At 42.0% G+C, this 24,552-nt stretch overlaps 1 protein-coding gene across 1 annotated transcript in view; it reads right to left on the bottom strand.

Moving 5' to 3' along the window:
• The window catches only part of LOC136727450 (proton-coupled folate transporter), a 63,284-nt gene that overhangs the window by 24,097 nt on the left and 14,635 nt on the right, over positions 1-24,552 (bottom strand). The window contains exons 3-6 of the mRNA XM_066697497.1: positions 20,822-20,919; positions 17,997-18,135; positions 12,857-12,940; positions 8,457-8,613 (exon numbers count right to left, since the gene is read on the bottom strand). Coding sequence (XP_066553594.1) covers positions 8,457-8,613; positions 12,857-12,940; positions 17,997-18,135; positions 20,822-20,919 — 478 coding nt within the window. The remainder of the gene's footprint in view (positions 1-8,456; positions 8,614-12,856; positions 12,941-17,996; positions 18,136-20,821; positions 20,920-24,552) is intronic.

Here is a 24,552-nt window from a genome sequence, read left to right as displayed (position 1 = left end):
AGGAAGCCACGCCTCCTGCGCTTGCGTCTCCGCTTGCACCCGATGCCGCGCCGGCTGCCACTACAGCATCTGCCACGGCAGCTGCTTCTCCCACAGCATCCGAACTCCCCCTGCCTGACGTGCCCACGGTGCGCACCGCTACAGCTGCGTGCATGTGAACGACAGGGAAGAGCGGCAGAGCGATGCACACGAGCTCCCTCCCCCTCTTCTGGGTCATCTCCTGCCTCCTCCCCACTGCGCCGTCGGCAACGGAGGTCAGGTTCCGCGGACGGGGAGCGTGATGAGGCCATCCATGCCTTAAACTTTGGACCAAATCTGCGCTCTCCTGGCCTGGCAGCACAGCAGGTGCAGCCACCCCCTCACCATGGCACTCCACCGCCAGCTCACACCGTGCCAGGATGAGGGCAGTGGACAGGCCACCTGGGAGGAGGACCGCCTGTCTCTGGGTCCAGCCGTGGACTCAGAGCTTGAGGTGGAGCTCATGGAGGAGGAGCTGGTCTCACCCACCCCTCCTCCACCGTTGAGCGTGGACATCCCTCCTGCTCCTACGGGACAGGACCGAGAGTTCTGGGTAGTGATCCAGAGGGCTGTGGAGTCTCTCCAACTCCCCTGGCCCTCTGATCCTGCCATGCCGTGCTCCAGGTTTGAGAGGGGTCAGCATTTGCAGCGGCCCGCCCCCCCTCCCTTGCTGCAGCCAGGGCAGAAGCCCCACTCCCTCCTCCAGCGAGAGCGGGGGTTGCAGAGTCTGGTACATCGGGCCCCGCCGTTGTGGACTGGCTCCCTGAAAAGAAAAACAGACTCGCCGTGCCAGCACCTGTGAGAGTGGAGAGCAGAGCCTCGGTAGCCGGGTCAAAGGACAGTGTAGCCGGGACCGTCTCGCAGGAGAGAGCCAGCCCTCCCTCCGGCTGCGACGGGCCAGTGGTGAGAAAGAAAGCCCCGGAACCATTGCAGCCGGTGGGAGAACTAGATCAGATGCTGGCTCGAATTGAGAAGAAAGCTAAGGCCAGGAACATTGGCGCTGCACGGGGGTCCGACGGGGGAAGAATCGTGAAACTGCCAGCACAACAGAAGGGTGCCTCCTCTAGCCACCTTGGAGATGTTGCGGTGGCTTCAGCCAGCGGTAGAGGTAAGGGGGATAGAGGAGCGGCTAACCCACGGTCTCACCATCCAGGGGTCCCTTACCTGGAGGAGGGGGCTGTGGAGAAATTCACGGAGATCTTAGAGGCCAGGGCCTCTGCGACGGAGGAGGAGCTGGCCAAGCAGTCAAAGGAGACAAAAAGAGAGGAGAAGAGACACTCTGTCCAGAGTGAAGCACCAGCACTGGGAGGCATAGGAAGAACATCTACATCAGGACTGTGAGGGCCTCCTCTGCAGGATTGTATAATTAAAGTAAGTAATTTTTTTTTTAAATGAAAAGGTTTTTTATGTTTATGGTTTGTCTGATGTGTTGACTGTTTTAAATAAATTAGCCTGTTTTGTTTTGTTTTAGTAATATGCTTTGTTTTTTGTCTAATACATTTACCGTTATGAAAACAACACATCAGATTATTTTGGTTTTCATTGTTGTTATTTTGGCAGTTAGCCACATTAACACAGATTGTTTGGATAATTAATGCACTATTTTGTCACTTGTTTGGTTTGGATTTTTGGATTTTAAAAGTTGAAATGATTTTAGATTTGAATTTTAAAATTTTAATCATGAGTATTAAAATATGTATTGTTTTTTTAATTGTAATGTAAAATACTCAATCTTAATAAACAGTACCTCCACTGTCCACGGAGCCACTTGACCTGGCCTGCCCCAATAGGCAATGTCGAGTGACGGAGACACTGCTCCGAAGGGCATATGAGACAGGAGCCCAAGCGGCCCGCCTCAGAAACACAGAGAGCCTGCTGGCCCTGTATTTGGCCCAGCTGGCAGAGCCCTCGGAGCACAATTGCACATCATCTTCCCTCCACCCTATCTCTGAGATAGCAGTGGCGGCTGACCAGCTGGTGACGGTGATGTGCCAGGGGTAAAGGGCGACTGGGCGATCCCTGGCAGCCATTGTGGCGGCGCGCCCCAGCTCTGGCTGTGCCAGGCACAATGGGTTCCTGAGGTGGACAGGACTCGCCTCATGGATGCCCCTATCTCGCCAGACTTTGGCCCCTCTGTGGAGAAGATGCTGTCACACACCCTCCAAGAGAGGAAGCAGTCCCTGCAGCTGGCCCGGGTTTACCCCGTTGCACCTCAGACCCAGCAGCGCAGGCAGCCTGCGGCCCCCCAACTGTGGCTTCCAGGCCACAGCCCTGCCCACCTGTTGATCTCTGCCAGTATCTCACTGACAGGCAGGTGCCCCCCCAGGCTCCCTGCTGTGGCCCCTGGCAGCCCACGGCAGCTCATGGTAGGAGGGGACCCGGCCCAACCCCAGCTCCTCCACCACCCGAGCCCCATCCCTGAGGCGTTCCAGCAGCCTCTGGCCCACCCTTACTCCCCCCAGCAACTCTCAAATTGGCAACGCCGCAACAAAGATTCTTGGGTGCTCCAAATTATATCAGTTGGCTACTCCCTGTAGTTTCAAACACATCCACCCCCCTTCCAAGGTGTGGTGTGGATGCGAGCGAGGGACCCATTGCAGTGTCGGCACTTCGTGTCTAAATCGCCGCTCTCCTGGGGAAGCGAGCAATCTGCGAAGTGCCCCCGCCGGGGCAGCACAAGGGATTCTATTCCCCATACTTCCTTGTGCCCAAGAAAGATCATCATGGATCTGAGGTGCCTGAACCGCCACCTCAAGGTGCTGCGCTACAACATGCTCAACCTGCACACCATGTCCCAGGCCATCAAGCCTAGTGACTGGTTCACCATGGTGGATCTGAATGATGCTTACTTGATGACGATGACTCTCAGTGTGCCCCCTGGGGCCAGTCTACCACCAAGCCGTTATGATGACAGATGCCTCCAAGCAAGGTTGGTGAGCAGTCTGTGACGGATGTGGACTCCGAGGCAGGTAGATGGAGCCTGAACGGGCCCTCCATATCAACGTCCTGGAGTTACAAGCAGTACTCCTTGGACTGTCTCATTTCCTGCCAGTCCTGTGGGACAGACATCTGCTGATTCAGATGGACAACACAGCGGTGGTCACCTATATCAACAGGCAAGGAGGTCTCTGGTCACGCAGACTATACAGTCTAGCACGCTGTCTGCTTCTGTGGGCGCAGCCACGGTTCTGCTCCATCAGAGCAGTTCACCTCCCAGGCCTGTCCAACACGGCGGAGGACGACCTCTCTCGGGAAGGCCTCGGAATGGTGCCTCCACCGGCTTGTGATACAGCAGCTGTGGAGCCGGTTCGGCAGGGCAGACGTGGATCTCTTTGCCTCGGCAGAGTCCACACACTGCCCACTATGGTTCTCTGTCCAAGACCGCTCAGGAACCCTAGGGATTGACGCGCTAGCCCACACATGGCCCTCCTTTACGCGTTCCCACCGTTCCCCCTTCTCTCGGTGGTCCTGGAGAAGGTCAGGAGAGAATGAGCAACAGTTCTGCTGATAGCCCCTCAGTGGCCTCGCAGATTCTGGTTTCCACACCTGATCGCCCTCCTCCACGGAGAGCCTTGGCAGCTCCCAGTGAGAGCGGACTTGTTGTCCTGGTGCAGGGCATGCTTTGGCACCCCAAACCGGGCCTCCTCCAGCTCTGGGCCTGGCCCCTGAGCGGGAGCGATTGATTGCCTGGGATCTGTCAGACGCAGTAGTAGCCACTATTCAGTCGGCGTGGCTCCCTCTACGTGGTCGCAGTATTCCTATCACTGACGGACGTTTAGCACCTGGTGCCAGGACAGCAGTCAATACCCAATTGGCCCCATTGGGGTCATAGTACAATTTCTATAGGAGCTGTTGGACCAGGGCAAGTCCCTGTCCATGCTCAAAGTGTATCTGGCGGCCATCTCCACATGTCATGTCCAGATTGATGGCGAGCCTCCTGGGTCTCATTTCCTGGCTGTGCAGTTTTTAAAGGGAGCTCGACGGCTGCGGCCTCCTCGCACCCCTTCACTGCCAGCATGGCGTCTTGATGTAGTGCTGAACGCACTTTCCCAAGCCCCATTAGAGCTACTGAACTCAGCTGAGCTAAAGCTAGTGTCACTTAAGACTGCATTTTTGCTGGCAATCACCTCTACAAAATGCATGAGCGACTTACACGCCCTGTCTGTACACCCATCGTGGGTCCATTTTGCGGGAGATGTCTCCAGGGTCACACTACGGCCTAACCTTGCATTCCTCCCAAAAGTGCTGTCTCTATTTCAAGTCAACAGGCCTATTGAGTTGATGGCTTTTCATCCTCCTCCCTTTGCTTCAGAGCAAGAGAGTCGGCTTCACCTGCTCTGCCCTGTGTGGGCCCTCAGGTGCTATTTGGAATGCACTAAGGACATTAGGCACTCAGACCAACTGTTTGTGTCTTATGGAGCGCGGACACAGGGCCAGGCGGTTTCAAAGCAGCGCCTCTCGCATAGGATTGTAGACACCATTACCATGGCCTACGAGTCCACCAGGAACTCGATGCCTGATCACCTGGTGGCCCACTCGACTCGAGGCGTTGCCACATCGTGGGCCCTTTTTCAAGGTGCCCCCTTGGCAGACATTTGTGCGGCTGCAGCTTGGGCCTCGCCACTTACATTTGCCCGGTTCTACAGGTTGGATGTGACAGAACCGTTCCATTGGGAACCCGGTGTTGGCTGCAGTCGAGCCCCAGTAGCCTATGGGCTCTGGCTCCTGCCTTTCCTCTCCCAGTCTGCCCCTGTAAGTGCATCCTGAGGGAGCTAGTGAACCGTGTCTTTCCCTTCCACCAGACTATGCCTTCCAGTCGAGCACCCACGCGAGCTGCTCCTTGACTTGCTGACAGCCTGTGGTGGTGCAGGCGTCTGGCCTGTATCCCGCTCTGTATATATATAATATGTGTTGGACAACAGGTCTGTGGCCCGCTCTGGCTGTGTGCCATAGAGCAAGAGTCTGCTCTTGCTGCCCTCAGCGGTAAGCACGTGAGCAGGCTCTCATGTTCTGCTATGTATATAGTTAATTTGTCAACACAGTAGAGCTCAGGTTGCCCTGTGTTAGCCAGTCTAACCAGGGGGCGTCAACTGCTCCTGCGTTCCGTGGGTGGCGCATGAGTTTGTTCCTGCGTGTGTATATAAGTCGTTTGTACGAAATCTAAGTTGTCAGCACAGTGGAGTTCTTCCACTCTGTACTATTCAGTTGAGTTGGATGCTGCTGTGCTGCATGTTGACAGCATGCAGGTCTTGCTGTCACGCGGTATGTATATATTTTATATTGTTGTTCAGCTCGGCAACTCTGTTGACTAGCCGGCTATGTATTATTTTGTGTTTTAAATTGGGTCTGTGGCCCCTTTCCTATGGGATCAGGGGTCCACTGCCATGATAATGCGCAATAGCTGCATAAGTTGCTTGATTGCCCGTGACAGATATTGTGCAAGTAGATTCGGCCTCGCTCCTAGCTACACTAGTAGAGCAGCCAGCCTTGCTATTGTTTGCGGAGGGCGTAAGAGTTGACACTCTGTAGCCTCGCTTTGTATATGCTGATTCTAGACATTTCCCAGTGAGAGCATGACTACAGTCCTCCTTGTCTGGAGTTGTGTTGCCGAGGCCCCTAGCGGTCACCTCGGGGCAGGCTCCCTTATCAGCTTGCTGCCTCCTCCCTTGCGACGGTTTTGTTATACAGTAACCCCTCCCCCTTGTTAGTGCTTCCGACTTGAAAGATAACAAGGGTTGCAAGGTCGTGCGAGAGTCCTAGCTCTCGGCAAAAGAGGACGAACCTGCACTGACGTCACGTTTTATAGAACAGGAAGTGGGAAGGGACCTGTTCTGAGTGACGAGCGCAGGGGCCAATGGAAACTATGATAGAGTGACGTTTCGATCAGGTTCCTATGGCAGAGCACAAAAACCCCTCCACCTTGGGCAGTGCTTCCTTTTTCAGATGCATTTGCAACCTATCATTTTATCCTTTAGCAAAATTACAAGTATGCTTTTTAAAGTATGAATGGATGAATGAAGAGAATGAATTGAGGCTACTTTGGCTCAAGGTAATCTGTTCTGCCAGAGCATTTGTGATGTCTCCAATGTACCACCGATGTACAGAGCCGTGTTTACAGGATTTGCAACATATAGAAGCCTTGTGTCAGTTAAATGAGGAGGGGGTTGTGCTTGTCATGTTGTAGATGTTTAAGACTAGCCAAAAATAACAAAATAAAGAATCGTATCCTTTGGTGTAAGAAGCTTCACATATATCCAGCTGGATGCACATTAAAAAAGATAGCGCGTTTCATCCCATCAGTCTTATTTTCCATTTACTTTGTTGTTCTCTAATTCCATGCCAGGGACATTCGATCATGGTGGTATTGTAAAAAATATATTTGTGAAGAGAAAATCTAAGCCCTAAAAGCAAAGAACAAAAATCTCCTCGACAAAGCAAACATATTAATGAAGAATCTTTATTGTTTGGTTTGGTTAGTTTTGTCAACAATGTTTTTATTAAGAATATGGAAACTATTTGTCTTTCCCCTCCAAGAATCGTGTAAACAAGAAAAACTCCCTTCGACCTATATGTTTAAATATTAAAATACTGAAGTAGCTGCATCTCAAAACAGCACACTATGGTACAAGAAATGATTCCAGTCATTTGTATAGGAACTAAATGATTTATATTCATGAATAAATAACACATTGTTTACAGTTACAATGAATAGAACCACCCATGAGCACTCAAAGACATTTTTATAGAAATACATTACCTTTAATTACCATCATTACACCTTATACTCTGAATATGTTCACTGTTTCTTATGCTAATTACATCTAAAACTTGAACAAAAGACTGATAATAGACATGTACATTAAATGAATGTATAGGATGAAAAATGTCATTCAATTTGGATTTAAATGTAAAACACAATCTTTAGTATGTGGTTATTTTAATCTTTTTTAAACTATGAATATATTTTACTCATGGTGAATTGTCAAATTTGATATTGTATTATTGATATACAGAATCCTTGCTAATATATGTGTGTGTGTATGTGTGTGTGTGTGTGTGTGTGTGTGTGTGTGTGTGTGTGTGTGTGTGTAAATAAATTGGATAAGAATGTTTTAAACAGCTTATAAGCAATAACAGCAATTATTTGAATAATGATGTAAATATTTTTGCTGGCTTTAAATTCTTGCTCTATAGATTCCCCTATGTTGTACCTTCACCGATCACAGAAACAAAAAATTGGACACTAAACTGTATCAAAAGGAAGACGAATAAAAGCAGAAATCCTAACAGGAAATAGATGCATATATTATTTCTTTAAATACAGTTGATTTCCACTATATAGCTTCATATCCATTTATAATATTGCGCGGGAAGTGGATTCTGTTAATTACTCTACAGATTAATGTAGGAGAAAAGTGGGTAGAGGGATGCGGAGAATTATTTTTTAAATGTGCGGATTCCTGCTGGATAAATGGGGTGTGGAGCAGTTCTCTAATCAAGAAAAGCAATTGCAGGACTGAACGAGGTGAATCTATCATCAATGGGAGTATCATGCTTCTTCTTAAAATTGATGCAATTTTCCCGTGATGGAGTCATAAGTGGACACTATATTTTTTTAAATAAATACTTAGACATCTTCACGGTCACCATGATTAATTCAGAAGTATTGGGAATTGTCTTAGTGTTTTTCACTTGAAGAGATTCTGAAGGTTCGTAAAAAGTCTGTTTGTGTGTCAATCTTTCACTTCACAAGCTTAGTAGAAGGCAGTGCAGTGTTTAACACGCCTGCATGACTTATAGATGCTGCTTTTTTTTCCATGACCTCCTGCTTCACCTTTTCGGTAGCGATGCAATGGTATGTGTTTATTTATAAGTACAGAAACTGTCTAGAACTAGACCTATTCATTTTTCCCAAACATTTTATTTGTTACCAAATCAAGGAGAAAAACTATAAATATAAATGTTTTGCCTTGATTTTTGACCCGGTGCAGCACTGCCCAGAATGTGACTGGAATACTTTCTCTCTTATCACCCAGTGTTGATTTCATAGTTATTGGTGACAGCGGTAGGTGCCATGTCAAATGCAATATGTACCGGTGTCGATATGTAATTGCAAAACAGCATGCAATACAACAACAACAACAACAAAAATAAAACGATTAATACAATAAATAAAAACACCGTAAACAAACAACTATAACACTACAGTGTGTAAGACCTGCAGTATTGAAGTTAATCTTTAAAGATTCGCAATATCTCATCTTTTTCTGAAGAAGCACTTTTTTCTTCTCATGCATTAATACATTATTCTTACATGCAACACTTGGTGTGTTTGGAATTTTGAGATGGATTCAGTTTAAGGAAGACCATACAGGAAGCACGCCAGAGTACGTAAACAATTTGGGGAAGAAATATTGAAAATTGGTCAAAATACTTACTGGATGAATATGAAGATGATGAAGGCAAACACAGCCATGACAACGAAACACATCCCAGGGAAAGTTACCAGGGTCAGAGGATAAAGTCCATTAAACAGCACCGCCCCCACTAGAATGCATGATGTTTCAACCGACGCCGAAAAGGAAAACATGGCACCTGAGATGAAAAAATGTAATAAAGCAAACACAGGTTATTAAAACCATTCCCACAAACACACTACCATCCTATTCAAGAATTACACGTGATTACGTTTATCAAGTCTTACTTTGGAGACCTCATTATAACAGTATTTATCAGGGGCCAAATTTACATACATAACCTCCAAAAATGTACTTATTAGGGAATAACAAAATGTTTTAATCAATACAAGGTCTAGAGTGTCAAGTAAATATTTCAGTCTGTAGTCAGTTTCCATTTTATATTCATCACGGGTACTTTCTTGCTCTTTCCTAAAATTTGCAAAAACAAAGGGCAAACCAGCAGGGTCGAAAATCCTATTTAAATATAGCTTGTAGTATGATTTTTTAAGATACATCCATAGTTGTATCTCTTAGTAAAAACAGCATGTGGCTTTATTGGCAGATTGGGGAAATGCGACTGAAATGCAATTGAATCAAGACTGGCCACAGTTTTCTTTAGTCCAAATTATAAAGTGGAGAAGAAGAAATAAAGGGGAAAGAAAACAAACAAAATAAAGTGAACATAGTTTTGTTATTTCCCATTGTTTGATGGTTTCATGTCCTTTATTGCTGTTTTTATTGTTTACCTTGCAGCGCAGTTTTGTAGTCAAACCCAAAGGTATACTTACAATACTGCAGACAATCCATCTCTTCCTGGTTTCTCTTGATTGACTCTCACAGAAAAGTGTTTTGTTGTCATCAATTCATAAAGAAATCTATGTGGAAGTGCCCCTTCTTTACAAAAGCTTTTGTTGTTGTTTGTGCAGATGATTTAATCTGCCCCTGTGCCACTAAGTGTTCCTCAATCAAATGCTTAAGATACATCTTCATCCCACGACATGAACTGACCTTGTCCCACTATTTTACATATACTCACATAAGCAAAATAATATGTCTATCAATACTTACATTTGACCAAGCTTGTGACTGCAATCTCACAACAGCTAATGTTAAAATCAATATCAAAAAATATTTAAATCTTATCTAGTATATTCTGAACATTTAAGAAAAATGAAAATCTTTAGTTTTATGTGCAGTAGCAACTGCAGATATAGCTCAGCTCCAGTCATTGCTTTTTTAAGACTTTCTCTTTTGATCCTTACTGTATATATATACACCGATCAGCCATAACATTATGCCCACTGACAGGTGAAGTGAATAACACTGATAATCTCGTTATCATGGCACCTGTCAGTGGGTGGGATATATTAGGCAGCAAGTGAACATTTTGTCCTCAAAGTTGATGTGTTAGAAGCAGGAAAAATGGGCAGCGTAAGGATCTGAGTGACTTTGACAAGGGCCAAATTGTGATGACTAGACGACTGGGTCATAGCATCTCCAAAACTGCAGCTCTTGTGGGGTGTTCCCGGTCTGCAGTGGTCAGTACCTATCAAAAGTGGTCCAAGGAAGGAAAAGCGGTGAACCGGCAACAGGGTCATGGATGGCCAAGGCTCATTGATGCACGTGGGGAGCGAAGGCTGGCCCGTGTGGTCCGATCCAACAGACGAGCTACTGTAGCTCAAATTGCTGAAAAAGTTAATGCTGGTTCTGATAGAAAGGTGTCAGAGCACACAGTGCATCGCAGTTTGTTGCGTATGGGGCTGCGTAGCCGCAGACCAGTCAGGGTGCCCATGCTGACCCCTGTCCACTGCCGAAAGCGCCTACAATGGGCACGTGAGCATCAGAACTGGACCACGGAGCAATGGAAGAAGGTGGCCTGGTCTGATGAATCACGAGTTCAAGGTGTTGACTTGGCCTCCAAATTCCCCAGATCTCAATCCAATCGAGCATCTGTGGGATGTGCTGGACAAACAAGTCCGATCCATGGAAGCCCCACCTCGCAACTTACAGGACTTAAAGGATCTGCAGCTAACATCTTGGTGCCAGATACCACAGCACACCTTCAGAGGTCTAGTGGAGTCCATGCCTCGACGAGTCAGGGCTGTTTTGGCGGCAAAAGGGGGACCTACACAATATTAGGCAGGTGGTCATAATGTTATGGCTGACTGGTGTATATTGATATGATGTGAACTATTGGTGAAAACATGTGAAAACAAGTATATCTACCTTTTAATTTTTTGAATTGATTGACAGTAAGGGCATCAGAATTCTGCACTCACTGCAGTGGTTTGATCCAGGTATTATTTGGGGCAACACTTTCTATCCTGCAATGCATGTTTCATGACCTAAGGGCTAATTTCTGTCTTTTCAGTCTTGATCAAATGCCTTTCACAATGTCATTGTGAATTAATGTATTTGACAGGAATGTTTTATATATATATATATATATATATATATATATATATATATATATATATATGAGTGTGTGTGTGTGTATATATATGCATATGTGTAATAAATATCCTCACTGGCCAGCCAATCCTGGCAAAATAAATAAAACATACACAGTATCACGTATCAGATATATTGAATCTGTCACTTTACTTTGACCTTGACAACAGAATATTGGGCTGATTATTTTACTAGTTTTTCTTGTTGCTTTCCATGCTGGTTGGCACCCATGGGAAGATACACAATCATATTTAGCTGTAGCTGTGTGATGTATTGCCCTCCATTTACTGCAAAGTTTTACATTTTTCCTCAGGGTTATTCTTATTTAACAATGTTTTTCTGTGTGCCTAACATCTGTCCCTGGTGTATTATTTATGCTTGTGTTTATTTTGTCCAGATTTTGTAATACCTATTTAATTTTTTTTTCAGTTAATTGTTTTGTTTGTTTTTGGATACTGTTTCCCTTAAATGTTTAATAAAGGTGATTTGACTTACATACATTTTCTCTGATTCTCACTCTGCTGTTGATTTTTCTTTTCACAGTAGTTATTGCGCTAATACGATCATTATTCTTTATATGATTTCTTTCTTGCAGAATCCAATGAATTACCCGTAGCTTATTATGATTAATACAAATCCCATGAGTGTTGTTTTGCACATTTAAACCATGCTTTTAAAAGGACGTTCTGGGATGCAGTGAGTTGTGGGGGAGGCTTTGAGAGAAATGGCCTCAAAGAAGGAAAATATTGAATCTGCATTTTGTCCCCTGCTATTGCTTGCTTTAAGCATATACCATTTTACTACTAGTACTTGGATCTAGTACTAGTACTGCACATCTCCTGTTGATGTTAGATGCATTGGCTGACTCACAACCAATCCTACTAATCAAATTAAGAAAGAAACTAAGAAACAAATTCCTTGAGCAAGTTTATTTCATTTTTTCAAACAGGAAGGAATTACTAATATTTACAGAAAACCCTGCAGGTGTGAAGGAAGCTGAAAGAGTGGGAAAGGAGTTGTGACAGATATAAATTATGTTTTTTTATTATTAAAGTTACTATAGGATAAATTGTGTTGATGTATGATACTAGAATACCTTACAGAATACTAAGTATGCGTGTACAAAATGAACATTAAAAGACTGCATGCATTAAACTCATTGAGAAGTAACAGTATGCCATTTGATCAGAAAAAACACAATTTAATCTTGCCCATAAACTCATATCTTGATCTCAGCTTATACTGTCTAGCCATAAACTGAAAAGGAATTAGCCCAGGAGAAATGTGCAAAGGTTTTATGTAAATCAGATTAGCTATAGTGAAGAAGTAACCAAGTCTAATGTAATGCCCTGGAAATAATTGACCTCAATCACAAAAACCAAACAGCAATAGAAATGTATACATATTTTAAAATAATGAAGTTGAATGGATCTATCGCTGTTAGACACTTTATTCAAGGGGAAGGCGAGTGAGTTTAGTTATGGAGAATGCGCTTTGATTTTTGACTGGATTTTGTTTTTAAATTCCTAACCATAACTGAAAATCTATCTATGCGAGCAAGTGTTGCGTTTCAGTGTTGGTAACATTTTATATTTTCATGATTTTTAATTAAAATAATTCATTTTGTACTATAATGCATCTGTGCAAAGCAATGTCTACCTTTAAATATTATAGCGATCTGGCACTGTGTGTGTGGAGGGACTGCAGTGTGTTGTGTATTGTCGGCTCTGTGTGTTGGGGGTAGGGCAGTTCGTTGTTAGATGTTTGGTTAACAGAGGGAACAGAGGGGGCACTGTCATTGGGGAAGACGGTCCAAGGGGTGCAAGGACATATATAGGGGCGTCAAGTACAAGACAACACTCTAACCCTCTTATCTCATTCAGACACATTTTTCTGGGAGCTTGACCTTCACTGCTAACATGAATTACCTTGTTCGTCGGGCTCAACGATTCTTGAGGATAGAGAGCGAACTACGGTTTGGGTAACGCCAACAGGGGCCCCGACCACAGCAACTAGAAGATACAAAAAGATACAGATACACAAAACATTTGTGGGGACATTGTTTTTACTTTTGGTTGTTTTTAGCTTATAATTAGAGATGAAAAAGCATTTCCCTAAAATGTATTGATTCCAGAACTTTTCATAATCCCCATAGCAACCATGTGGAGTGGGCGTTGACTGCTGCCCTGACTGCACACTCCCAGCATCCCTTGCACCCCAGGAATATGCAGATGCAGCCCCTGGTGCTCCAGTCCACCAGCAGAGGGCATTATTAGTATTATTACAATATATCATAATAATAGGATTAATAATAATAATATTGTTATGTTATCATCTAAAGTCAACGCTGTTTGAATGACAGCTGTGAGACGATATACAATGAGGTATATTTAACCATTGAAAAAGGTGCAACTCTCCCCCCAAAATCCATGCAGCGTCTCAGGGTCTGTTTAATTAGTTTTAAGACCAGTTGCTAAGGCAATAACAGACAATAGTTTTTGAAAGATCAAAGAAACAATCATTCAGTAAATGAATAAAAAGTGTAGGTTTGTGTCAGAGCTCCAAATACTGTTTCAGCTGTGAGACTAATAAGTGTCAAGTATATCTACACTGTCAACTGCAATTTTCTGTTTATAGCCTGTATGTGTCATGTAAGCTCCATCAATTTTTGTTTGTTTGTTTGTTCAAGATAAACAGGTTTTACAAATAATTGGGGGGCTTGATTTCTTGAATAAAATCGATGACACTAGTAATTATTTTGTAAATGTTCACCAGATTTATAGTGTTCTTCTGTTTGTTTATTTAAATTGAATTAAACTTAGTTGGATGAATTTTATATGAAATAAGTAGTTAGTTTTTTCAGACCCTGCTTACGGGATCACACAACTATATAAAGCAAGAGGGACACCTTCCATATGTAATGTTTTAGAATAATCATTTTTCAAATGTATGTAAACCCAGCATGGGTTTAATGAAATTCCAGAGAAACACAAAATCTCTTACGTTTTCACTTCCGTATGTGATGATACATTATTTTGTACTTCATCTACATACAGAGAGCTCAGTATTTAAGAATTTATAGACAAGCCAATTATCAGGGTTTTTGTCTGCATGCCCCTTCCTCATCCTGCAAGGCTTACCTGTTCATTAGTCTCTGCTTAATTAGGTATTCTATGCATGCTCACAGCTGGACAAGTGCAATCAGTGTTTTATATAAACAGGGGGTCGCTACGCCATTTCTGTTTTCTCCTCCACTGTTGAATGTATGATAAGGTAAAGAAACGTGTATATACAGTGAGGGAAAAAAGTATTTGATCCCCTGCTGGCCCACTGACAAAGAAATTATCAGTCTATAATTTTAATGGTAGGTGTATTTTAACAGTGAGAGACAGAATAACAACAAAAAAATCCAGAAAAACGCATTTCAAAAAAAGTTATAAATTGATTTGCATGTTAATGAGGGAAATAAGTATTTGACCCCTTCGACTTAGTACTTGGTGGCAAAACCCTTGTTGGCAATCACAGAGGTCAGACGTTTCTTGTAGTTGGCCACCAGGTTTGCACACATCTCAGGAGGGATTTTGTCCCACTCCTCTTTGCAGATCCTCTCCAAGTCATTAAGGTTTCGAGGCTGACGTTTGGAAACTCGAACCTTCAGCTCCCTCCACAGATTTTCTATGGGATTAAGGTCTGGAGACTGGCTAGGCCACTCCAGGACCTTAATGTGCTTCTTCTTGAGCCACTCCTTTGTTGCCTTGGCTGTGTGTTTTGGGTCATTGTCATGCTGGAATACCCATCCACGACCCATTTTCAATGCCCTGGCTGAGGGAAGGAGGTTCTCACCCAAGATTTGACGGTACATGACCCCGTCCATCATCCCTTTGATGCAGTGCAGTTGTCCTGTCCCCTTAGCAGAAAAACACCCCCAAAGCATAATGTTTCCACCTCCATGTTTGACGGTGGGGATGATGTTCTTGGGGTCATTCCTCCTCCTCCAAACACGTCAAGTTGAGTTGATGCCAAAGAGCTCGATTTTGGTCTCATCTGACCACAACACTTTCACCCAGTTCTCCTCTGAATCATTCAGATGGTCATTGGCAAACTTCAGACGGGCCTGTACATGTGCTTTCTTGAGCAGGGGGACCTTGCGGGCGCTGCAGGATTTCAGTCCTTCATGGCGTAGTGTGTTACCAATTGTTTTCTTGGTGACTGTGGTCCCAGCTGCCTTGAGATCATTAATAAGATCCTCCCGTGTAGTTCTGGGCAGATTCCTCACCGTTCTCATGATCACTGAAACTCCACGAGGTGAGATCTTGCATGGAGCCCCAGACCGAGGGAGACTGACAGTTATTTTGTGTTTCTTCCATTTACGAATAATCGCACCAACTGTTGTCACCTTCTCACCAAGCTGCTTGGCGATGGTCTTGTAGCCCATTCCAGCCTTGTGTAGGTCTACAATCTTGTCCCTGACATCCTTGGACAGCTCTTTGGTCTTGGCCATGGTGGAGAGTTTGGAATCTGATTGATTGATTGCTCCTGTGGACAGGTGTCTTTTATACAGGTAACGAGCTGAGATTAGGAGCACTCCCTTTAAGAGAGTGCTCCTAATCTCAGCTCGTTACCTGTATAAAAGACACCTGGGAGCCATAAATCTTGCTGATTGATAGGGGATCAAATTATTTTCCTCATTAACATGCAAATCAATTTATATCTTTTTTGAAATGCCTTTTTCTGGATTTTTTTGTTGTTATTCTGTCTCTCACTGTTAAAATACACCTACCATTACAATTATAGACTGATCATTTCTTTGTCAGTGGGCAAACGTACAAAATCAGCAGGGGATCAAATACTTTTTTCCCTCACTGTATATACATATATACTTCTCACCTGACCTTCATTAGTCCAGGGAAGAAGAAGCACTGAATGTAGATGATGTGTACATGTCTTCATCTGTTTCATACTCATAAAAGAGACAGTAAGTGTCCTCTTAAAACTGAAGCATTATTTTATTTTATTTTATTTTCATAAAATGTCCCTTTGAAAACTGTTTTTCTGTGGTGCTGGGAAAACAACTCCCAAATGTAACTTGTACAAAATATATATTACCCTGCACACACTTTTCTCTCTCCAATAACGGGTTTATTGTTAAGCAATACCACTGTTATTTTTCATTGGATTGAAATCAAAAGGTATGCAAGATTCTATGTATTTTAAAGCAATTATTTTAAACAAATATATTTATATAATCAATTGAACATGTTTTTGTACATTTCCAAAACTGGAAAACACCTATTTTGTATAAACTGAGTGAAAGACTCACTACAGTGCATCCGGAAAGTATTCACAGCGCTTCACTTTTTCCACATTTTGTTATGTTACAGCCTTATTCCAAAATGGATTAAATTCATTATTTTCCTCAAAATTCTACAAACAATACCCATAATGACAACGTGAAAGACATTTGTTTGAAATCTTTGCAAATGTATTAAAAATACAAAACAAAAAAGCACATGTACATAAGTATTCACAGCCTTTGCTCAATACTTTGTTGAAGCACCTTTGGCACCAATTACAGCCTCAAGTATTTTTGAGTTTGATGCTACAAGCTTGGCACACCTATTTTTGGGCAGTTTCTCCCATTCTTCTTTCCAGGATCTCTCAAGCTCCATCAGGTTGGATGGGGAGCGTCGGTGCACAGCCATTTTGAGATCTCTCCAGAGATGTTCAATCGGGTTCAAGTCTGGCTGGGCCACTCAAGGACATTCACAGAGTTGTCCTGTAGCCACTCCTTTGTTATCTTGGCTGTGTGCTTAGGGCCATTGTCCTATTGGAAGATGAACCTTCGCCCCAGTCTGAGGTCCAGAGCGCTCTGGAGCAGGTTTTCATCAAGGATGTGTCTCTGTAAATTGCTGCATTCATCTTTCCCTCCTTCCTGACTAGTCTCCCAGTTCCTGCTGCTGAAAAACATCCCCACAGCATGATGCTGCCACCACCATGCTTCACTGTAGGGATGGTATTGGCCAGGTGATGAGCGGTGCCTGGTTTCCTCCAGACACGAGTTCAATCTTTGTTTCATCAGACCAGAGAATTTTGTTTCTCGTGGTCCGAGAGTCCTTCAGGTGCCTTTTGGCAAACTCCAGATGGGCTGTCATGTGCCTTTTACTGAGGAGTGGCTTCCATCTGGCCACTCTACCATACAGGCCTGATTGGTGGAGTGCTGCAGAGATGGTTGTTCTTCTGGAAGGTTCTCCTCTCTCCACAGAGACATGCTGGAGCTCAGAGTGACCATCGGGTTCGTGGTCACCTCCCTGACTAAGGCCCTTCTCCCCCGATCGCTCAGTTTGGCCGGGCGGCCAGCTCTAGGAAGAGTCCTGGTGGTTCCAAACTTCTTCCATTTATGGATGATGGAGGCCACTGTGCTCATTGGGACCTTCAATGCTGCAGACATTTTTCTGTACCCTTCCCCAGATCTGTGCCTCGATACAATCCTGTCTCGGAGGTCTACAGACAATTCCTTGGACTTCATGGCTTGGTTTGTGCTCTGACATGAACTGTTAACTGTGGGGCATTATATAGACAGGTGTGTGCCTTTCCAAATCATGTCCAATCAACTGAATTTACCATCAAGTTGTAGAAACATCTCAAGGATGATCAGTGGAAACAGGACGCACCTGAGCTCAATTTTGAGTGGCATGGCAAAGGCTGTAAATACTTATGTACATGTGCTTTTTTTGTTTTTTGTTTTTATTAAATTTGGAAAGATTTCAAACAAACTTCTTTCACGTTGTCATTATGGGGTATTATTTGTAGAATTTTGAGGAAAATAATGAATTTAATCAATTTTGGAATAAGGCTGTAAAATAACAAAATGTGTAAAAAGTGAATACTTTCCGGAAGCACTGTATATTCCTCTTTTGTTGTCTATTTTGTTACTTCTTTCTTAAGAAAATAATAATTAAGCTTTAAATTGTACATTCTTCTACTGATGTCACATAGGTAAACATGATCTTTTAACACTTCATGTCATAAAAGCAAGATTATTTAATTTCAATTTTTAAAACTGCTTACATAGAAAAACCATCCATGTGTTTGTGGAAAAAGCCAAAAGAAGAAAGGAAACCATCCTCAGGATGGAGCCCACTTTAGCTAAAGTCATCTCTCCAATGTAGCGCATCAGTAGTGGAAACAGCCCCATCAGGAAGAAGCCCTGTTAAAAGCAAGAGAATGGTTTGAAATGGCTGTTTTATCAAGCTCTGCCACGGCACACGCTAAAGCACAGGTTTAAATAGGAATTGTATCCCGACATCTTGCCATCAAATTGCTGGGGCATGACATGGGGAAGACTGGAAATGAATGGGAGTCTGTTTCTCTGCTTCCAGACATTCAAATCTGTCTTAAAATGCCACGTGACTCAGGAGAAGAAGGATGGCAATTACAATTAGGGAGAGGAACGCCTTGTCATCATATACAATCCGACCTCCTAAATAATAGTGTGGCTGAGAAGGAGTTACCCCACATTAGGACACAGTTTAGTGTGAACAATGCCGTAACTTAGGAGAGCAGGCTGATAATTGCACAATGGCCCTGTAATGAGTCCCGGTGTCTTTGTGATTCATTATACGATCATATGTTAATGTAGACAGGTCAGATTTAATTACTAGGCAAGTGACAGGCAGTTTGCATACCCCACAAATGGCCTAGGAACTAAACAGGAATGCATAAAGATATCTTCAAAAGGTCTGCATGTGCGCAAAGGTCAGGATGCTACATTTGACCTTTAAGCAGCTCATTAAAGCCTGTAGGATTTATGAAGACTTACAGACTTCAGTCACCTTGGTCATGGTGTTCAATCAACTGAGATGTACTGATGGAAGGAACTTGTCTCCGGCCCTGAGGCTTTTTTTACAACCTCTGTGGAATTTAACGAGCTACTGAAGTTGGTTGTTCCATGTGGTAAATTGAAATAAAAAAATACTAAAAGAAACTGAAATGTAAATTACACAGTAATGCATATGATGTGAAGTTCGGGAGGAGGCAACCCCACTTGTGCACCTGACTTCTGCCTTACCAAGCATAATTATGCGGCAACAAATGCACTTTCCCAGCATTCATTGCTTTGCATCTCTTGTCCACCTGAAACCAAGCCTTTGCAACATCTCTGTGGCTCATTCTGTCTAGTGTGAGGTGGATTTTGATGGCCTCGTCCTCACGGCCAGGTCATCGTTTCCATAGTCAAGTGAATCTAGGCCAAAATATACTCTGTTTACCTTCTACATACGTTTATTGGGGTTGTCCAAACTCCTGAATGAACTGTAACGTGCCACCACACATAAGGCTGGCTAGCAAAGGGTTAATTCAAGGGAACTGGGTATGGAAAGGTGGGGCAGTGGGAGGGCACAGAGGGTATAAGGTGGAGAGAAAGGGAAAGGAGGTCTTTCCAGTACTGACTCTGTTCTGTCTGTATCGCTGTATTAAATCAGTATTAAAGCTGAGTTCAGTTCTAGCTTAGCGGTGGTACGGCTTGGAAATCCCGACAAATATCACAGTATATAAATGTGGCTTTCAATACCTGACTTCATTGTGCGACAAGAATGAGATAGTCCATTTGAAACGCACCATTTAACCAGCCACAGCAGAATTGTGTACAATTTCATGGATTTACTAAACTAGAATATCATGCCCTTTAGCATTTAGATGTTATCATGCTTGTTGTTACACTCATTTTAATCTTGCTCAGTTTGTAGTACAAGAGGCTTTTCAGGCATTATCCCACCACACACAACTCACCATCGTACATTAGGGATAGTAATTTCCATTTTACTTCTAAACTGGACCATTTGACAGTTTGACAGGGTGTGTATCGCAAAACAATGTTCTTTGTTTGTTTGTCTTTTAAACTGACAGATATTGTTTGAAACTGTAAGGAGCCTGTTAAAAAAATGCCCTTTGCAAAGATTTCCTACATTTTCCTTCATTTACAGTCTAGATAGCTAATAAACCAAATAAGACAGTTGCTCTATGCACTTAACACAAGACTACTCTGTAACATTTTAAAATAAGGTGGTGTGATTCCTTATGAATTAATATAGGAATATGCTATTTTGTTTCTTCAGAAGTTCTCTCACTGCTGTTCAAATTCACATAAAATGAAGTAGAAGTCAAGAACGCAGATCTTGTCCTCATCAAGTTTTCAGCAGACTGCGTTCTCTTTTGGCAGAGTGTAAATTTTTGAGAGATCATGTATAAAGCAAACCTGTAATTCCAATATTTGTCCTTGTCAGAAAGTAAATGTGTTTATTTGTCTCTTTTATAAATAAGTTGTATCACTTCTTAACCAAATAAATAAACACATATACACATCTTATTGTTTTTACCGTAAAATTTGAAGGTCAGTCTTAAGGATGCCTGGGAAAGGATTCTGTCCTAATTTGCCCAATTGATAGCAGGATAAATACAGGCAATGGTCACATACATCCTATTTCGGATTAAAAATTGACTTCTTTTCTCTACTGTTTCTGATAAGGAAGTTTTGTTTCCATTTTCTTTCTGCAGGTTTTTTCTCTCTCTATCAAACCACCAGATCAGCGTAGGGTGATGTGTTTCACTGAAAGACTTTGGAGTCCCTCGAGTGTGGTGAGAGAGGAAGGGATGGGGGCCATTGAAACATTTCCATCATGCGAGAATGAGCCTATCTTACTTTAATTAAAACTCAGACTGTAATTAACTGCAGTTTATCCTGCTGTGATTGTGCAATTAACACTGATGACCAAGCAAAGAGATCCCGTTATTAACTTGAATGTTCTTCCCAATTAAATAACATTTGGTACAAGTCTCAGCAAATTGTAAGATGACAGGTAAAAAATTGATCATTGGATAAAAACTAAGCTACTTACTAAAAGTAACATTCTAGTAGCATTGAACACTCCATACAGTTGACTGTTAAACTGCCGAGGTGGATATGTCAGAAAGAGAAGTAAGATGGCCTGTTCCCCTGGGAAAAGATAACAAATAGAATTAGCTCTTGGTGGTGCAGATGCACTGAAAGTTGACATTTAAAGATTTCACACACAGACACAGTAGCTCAGAAGAAAATAAAAATCTCTCTGCCAGCTTTAACCTCATGCCAGGAAATTTCAGAAGTCATGCAGTACACATTCTGCCTGCCATTTTTAAAACGAGGCTGAAAGTCCTTGTCTAAGATGTCTGATGTAGCCTAAAGCACAACGCCTGGATGAGACTTAATGGATACAGATAAAAGGGTTAGGAGAAGATGCCATATAAATTGATTTAAGAATGGATTATAAAACTTTTCAATTTCGTTTTGGGCAGGAATACCCATTGGCTCTGCACTTCAAACAAAACAAATAAACAAATAATAATCAAATATGTAGAGAATTCTGGGATGTGGCCATGGGAATCACATAGTGTTTTGATGTATAGTAATTATGGTACTTGCTAAAGCTGCACATACGCTACACATTTTGTCACATTGCTTTAGTTGTGTGCCACTGTTTTTTTAATTGTTATTTTATATCACATCTCATTGATCATAATGATGCTCTTCCTTTTATCTGCCAAACTCATCCCGTAATTAATATTCCATCAGGATTAGGGACCTGATGAGGGAAGTACCTCAATTTCCAAGCATGTGTTCTTCTTCTCTCTGGTGTACAGTGAGTCATGTATGTTTGTCTGGTTGTGTATCTACACTCAATCTAAGAAAAAAACAACACAAGAATGGGATGCTTTTACAATTTCTCCTGTCTTTGCTCTGACTGAAAAATCCCAGTCATTTCAGTCTTACTGTTGGCACAACAAAAAACAAACACCTAAAAAACAACATCAAAAATAATAATCCCTTCCCTATTTTTTTTTGCATCTATTTGTTTGATTGCATCCATCTTTAATTTCACAATGATTTGGGATTCATTCCTTTGCTCCAATGACATGCCAAAATGTATGGCAAGCCAAATTATCATTTAGAGATATCTTTAATTAATTCAATGATATCTTCAAATATTTAAAGATACCTATAAATCATTTAAAGTTATCTGCAAATATTTCGATATCTTCAAATAATTACAGAAAGCTTCAAATATTTCAATATATTGCTAAATCATTAAAATATATCTTCAAATCAATTAGAGATATCTGCAAATCATTTAAAGAAGTTCTAAATGCTTTGCAGATATCTTAAAATGATTTAGAGATATCTCGAAAGATTTGAAGATATCTTGAAATGCATTTAGAGATATCGCTAAATGATAATTTGGCTTGCCATAGAAATGCACACTGGAACCTTGGGAAAGGGGAGTAGTAAAAAAAAAAGAAAATGTCTTTGCAAAACTGTCAGAAATGTGACTGCTTTGGGAAAAGGCTTGATACTGCATTTCAGCTTGGTTGCTTTCATAGCTATTGTCTTTATAATACACTGTGCTAAGACATACATTTTCAGTTTTACAGCAATAGCGAAAACCTCTTCTGTTTTTAGTAAAATGTAAGTCTCTGGACAGTGCATAGTGTAGCAGTCTGCTACCTTCACAGGTACATTAATGACTCACTACTTGAGGTCTCTCTGACTTGGTGTGAGTCAGACAGCCATTCGCTGTTGAAGAGTCTTCATAATCAAAAGGTATCAGGGAGGAATCAGCTTTATAATGCCTTGTAGTAATATTCAGCTTGCAGAGAAAATGTATTTGTCTTTCCTTTAGATACATTTTAGTTACATTTTAAAACACAGATCAATATAACTTTACCTAACATGTATGACATGGAAAGTAATAATTGCATTAGACAGTAAAGCATTTACATTTATAAATGAGCTTGTTCACCTGATCCTACAGGGTGAACATGTGAGCAAACTCTCTCTACACCCTCTCTTTCTCACATTGTATATACAACATGAATTTATGTATACAGATAAAGACACCCATTGTGTAGTACCCTAATAATGATGAACCATCTTAATTAAAGTGGTCCTACATTTGCAATATGGGAATGGCGAGGTCTAGCCACTTATTCACACAATCATTCTTGTTCCCTAGTTTCTACCCTGAGAGGCAGGGGCTCCACTGGCCACTGGTCTGCATTTTATCCTCTTCATTTAAGAAATTGACTGTATTATCATTCTTGTAGATTTAATCAGAACTGGTTGAACGCATCCTTCATCACGGAGTTAATCTACATGAAATAGTCACTCAAAGCTGCTTCCTGATCATTGTAAATCACCTCCCACACTAGAATGACCAGAGTCCAGCCATCAGGCCAGCGACATTCACCTCCTATTGCAATCACAGTCTGTCCCGGACTAATGTGATTAACATCTCAACTCAAGAGAATAATGGTAATTTAGATTCTATTTCTGCTGGTACCAGAATGAGACAGATAATAATAGTAAAACATTCCCAGCATAAGTGAACTTGATTTTAACTTTTCTTATATTTCACTTAGATCCTGTAATCCATCCATCCATCCATTTTTGAATCCGCTTATCCTGGCAAGGGTCACGGGGAAGCCGGAGACAATTAATACCTAAAATCAGTGTAGAAAATGCAACTCCATGTTTCTTACAAGCAACAGGGGCTGCTTTTTTATACATTTTGACTGCATTTCTTTCTTTTGTTCATTGAAGTTTAATCTTTTATCTCTCATTTTCATTTATTTATTTGTGAAATATGTTTGATTGATGTTTTGGGTGGATGACTCCACTCTGAGGGCTGCTGAGTCATCTGTAAGCTGCTGTCAGCTCTACCCCACTCCCACTCCCACTCCCACACATAAAGAAGGGAATCACCTTACAGTAAAAGTGACACAGTGTTTCCCTTCTCCATTCTTCTTAATGTTTTTCTTACTGTTTCAATGTTGTTAGCAGTTTTTTTTCATCCAGGTAAAATGATTGGGAATTGGGAGAAATACACATCTTTAAAAATATTAATAAATTGGAATAGAGAAACATGTACAGTACATAGTCTTAACCAATATGTTTGGAAAATAGTATTTTACATGAACATAAATTAGGTTACAGTGTAAAAAATAATACATTTTTGGCTGCATCCTACAAATTGTCAGTTGCATTAGTTTCAACCAGATGCCTTTTCCCCTCTAATGTTGGGTATCCTTTCAGGTCTGATATAAGAACTTAATTCAATTAGAATGGTGACAATTTGGCAGCTGTTAACAAATGAATCCCAACATTCCTTGCAACCATCTCTTAAAAGATTCCGGAGTTTTAACTTCAACAGTGTGGATAAGTAGCTTGTTTTGTGTACCTTCAACATCGAGTCTTAAGAGCAGCCCTGGTTTAATTGCTGATCTTGAAGTAGTGCGTTTGCTTGAGTGTTCTTAAAAAAACACACTTTGAAACAAAATCCCCCTGCAGTTGTCCTTAGCTCAAGAATAAGGACGTTCATGTTCAAAAAAGATCTGGTTCTTCTGACCTGACTGTGTAAGACATTCTTTTGAGATCAAAGATTATTCTGATCCCCATCCCTTGGAACTCCATCCAGAGAAGCATTTGAAGGTGCCTTAGTGTACAGGCATTTACCAGCAGATGTTAAGTGATCTTGTGCACGTCTGGGAGAATCAGAATAAAATCTTGTATAGAGAAAAACATGGGATTAACATA

This window comes from Amia ocellicauda, chromosome 1 (genome assembly GCF_036373705.1).
Source record: "Amia ocellicauda isolate fAmiCal2 chromosome 1, fAmiCal2.hap1, whole genome shotgun sequence".
Taxonomy (NCBI): domain Eukaryota; kingdom Metazoa; phylum Chordata; class Actinopteri; order Amiiformes; family Amiidae; genus Amia; species Amia ocellicauda.
This window is presented reverse-complemented; position numbering and strand designations above follow the sequence as displayed.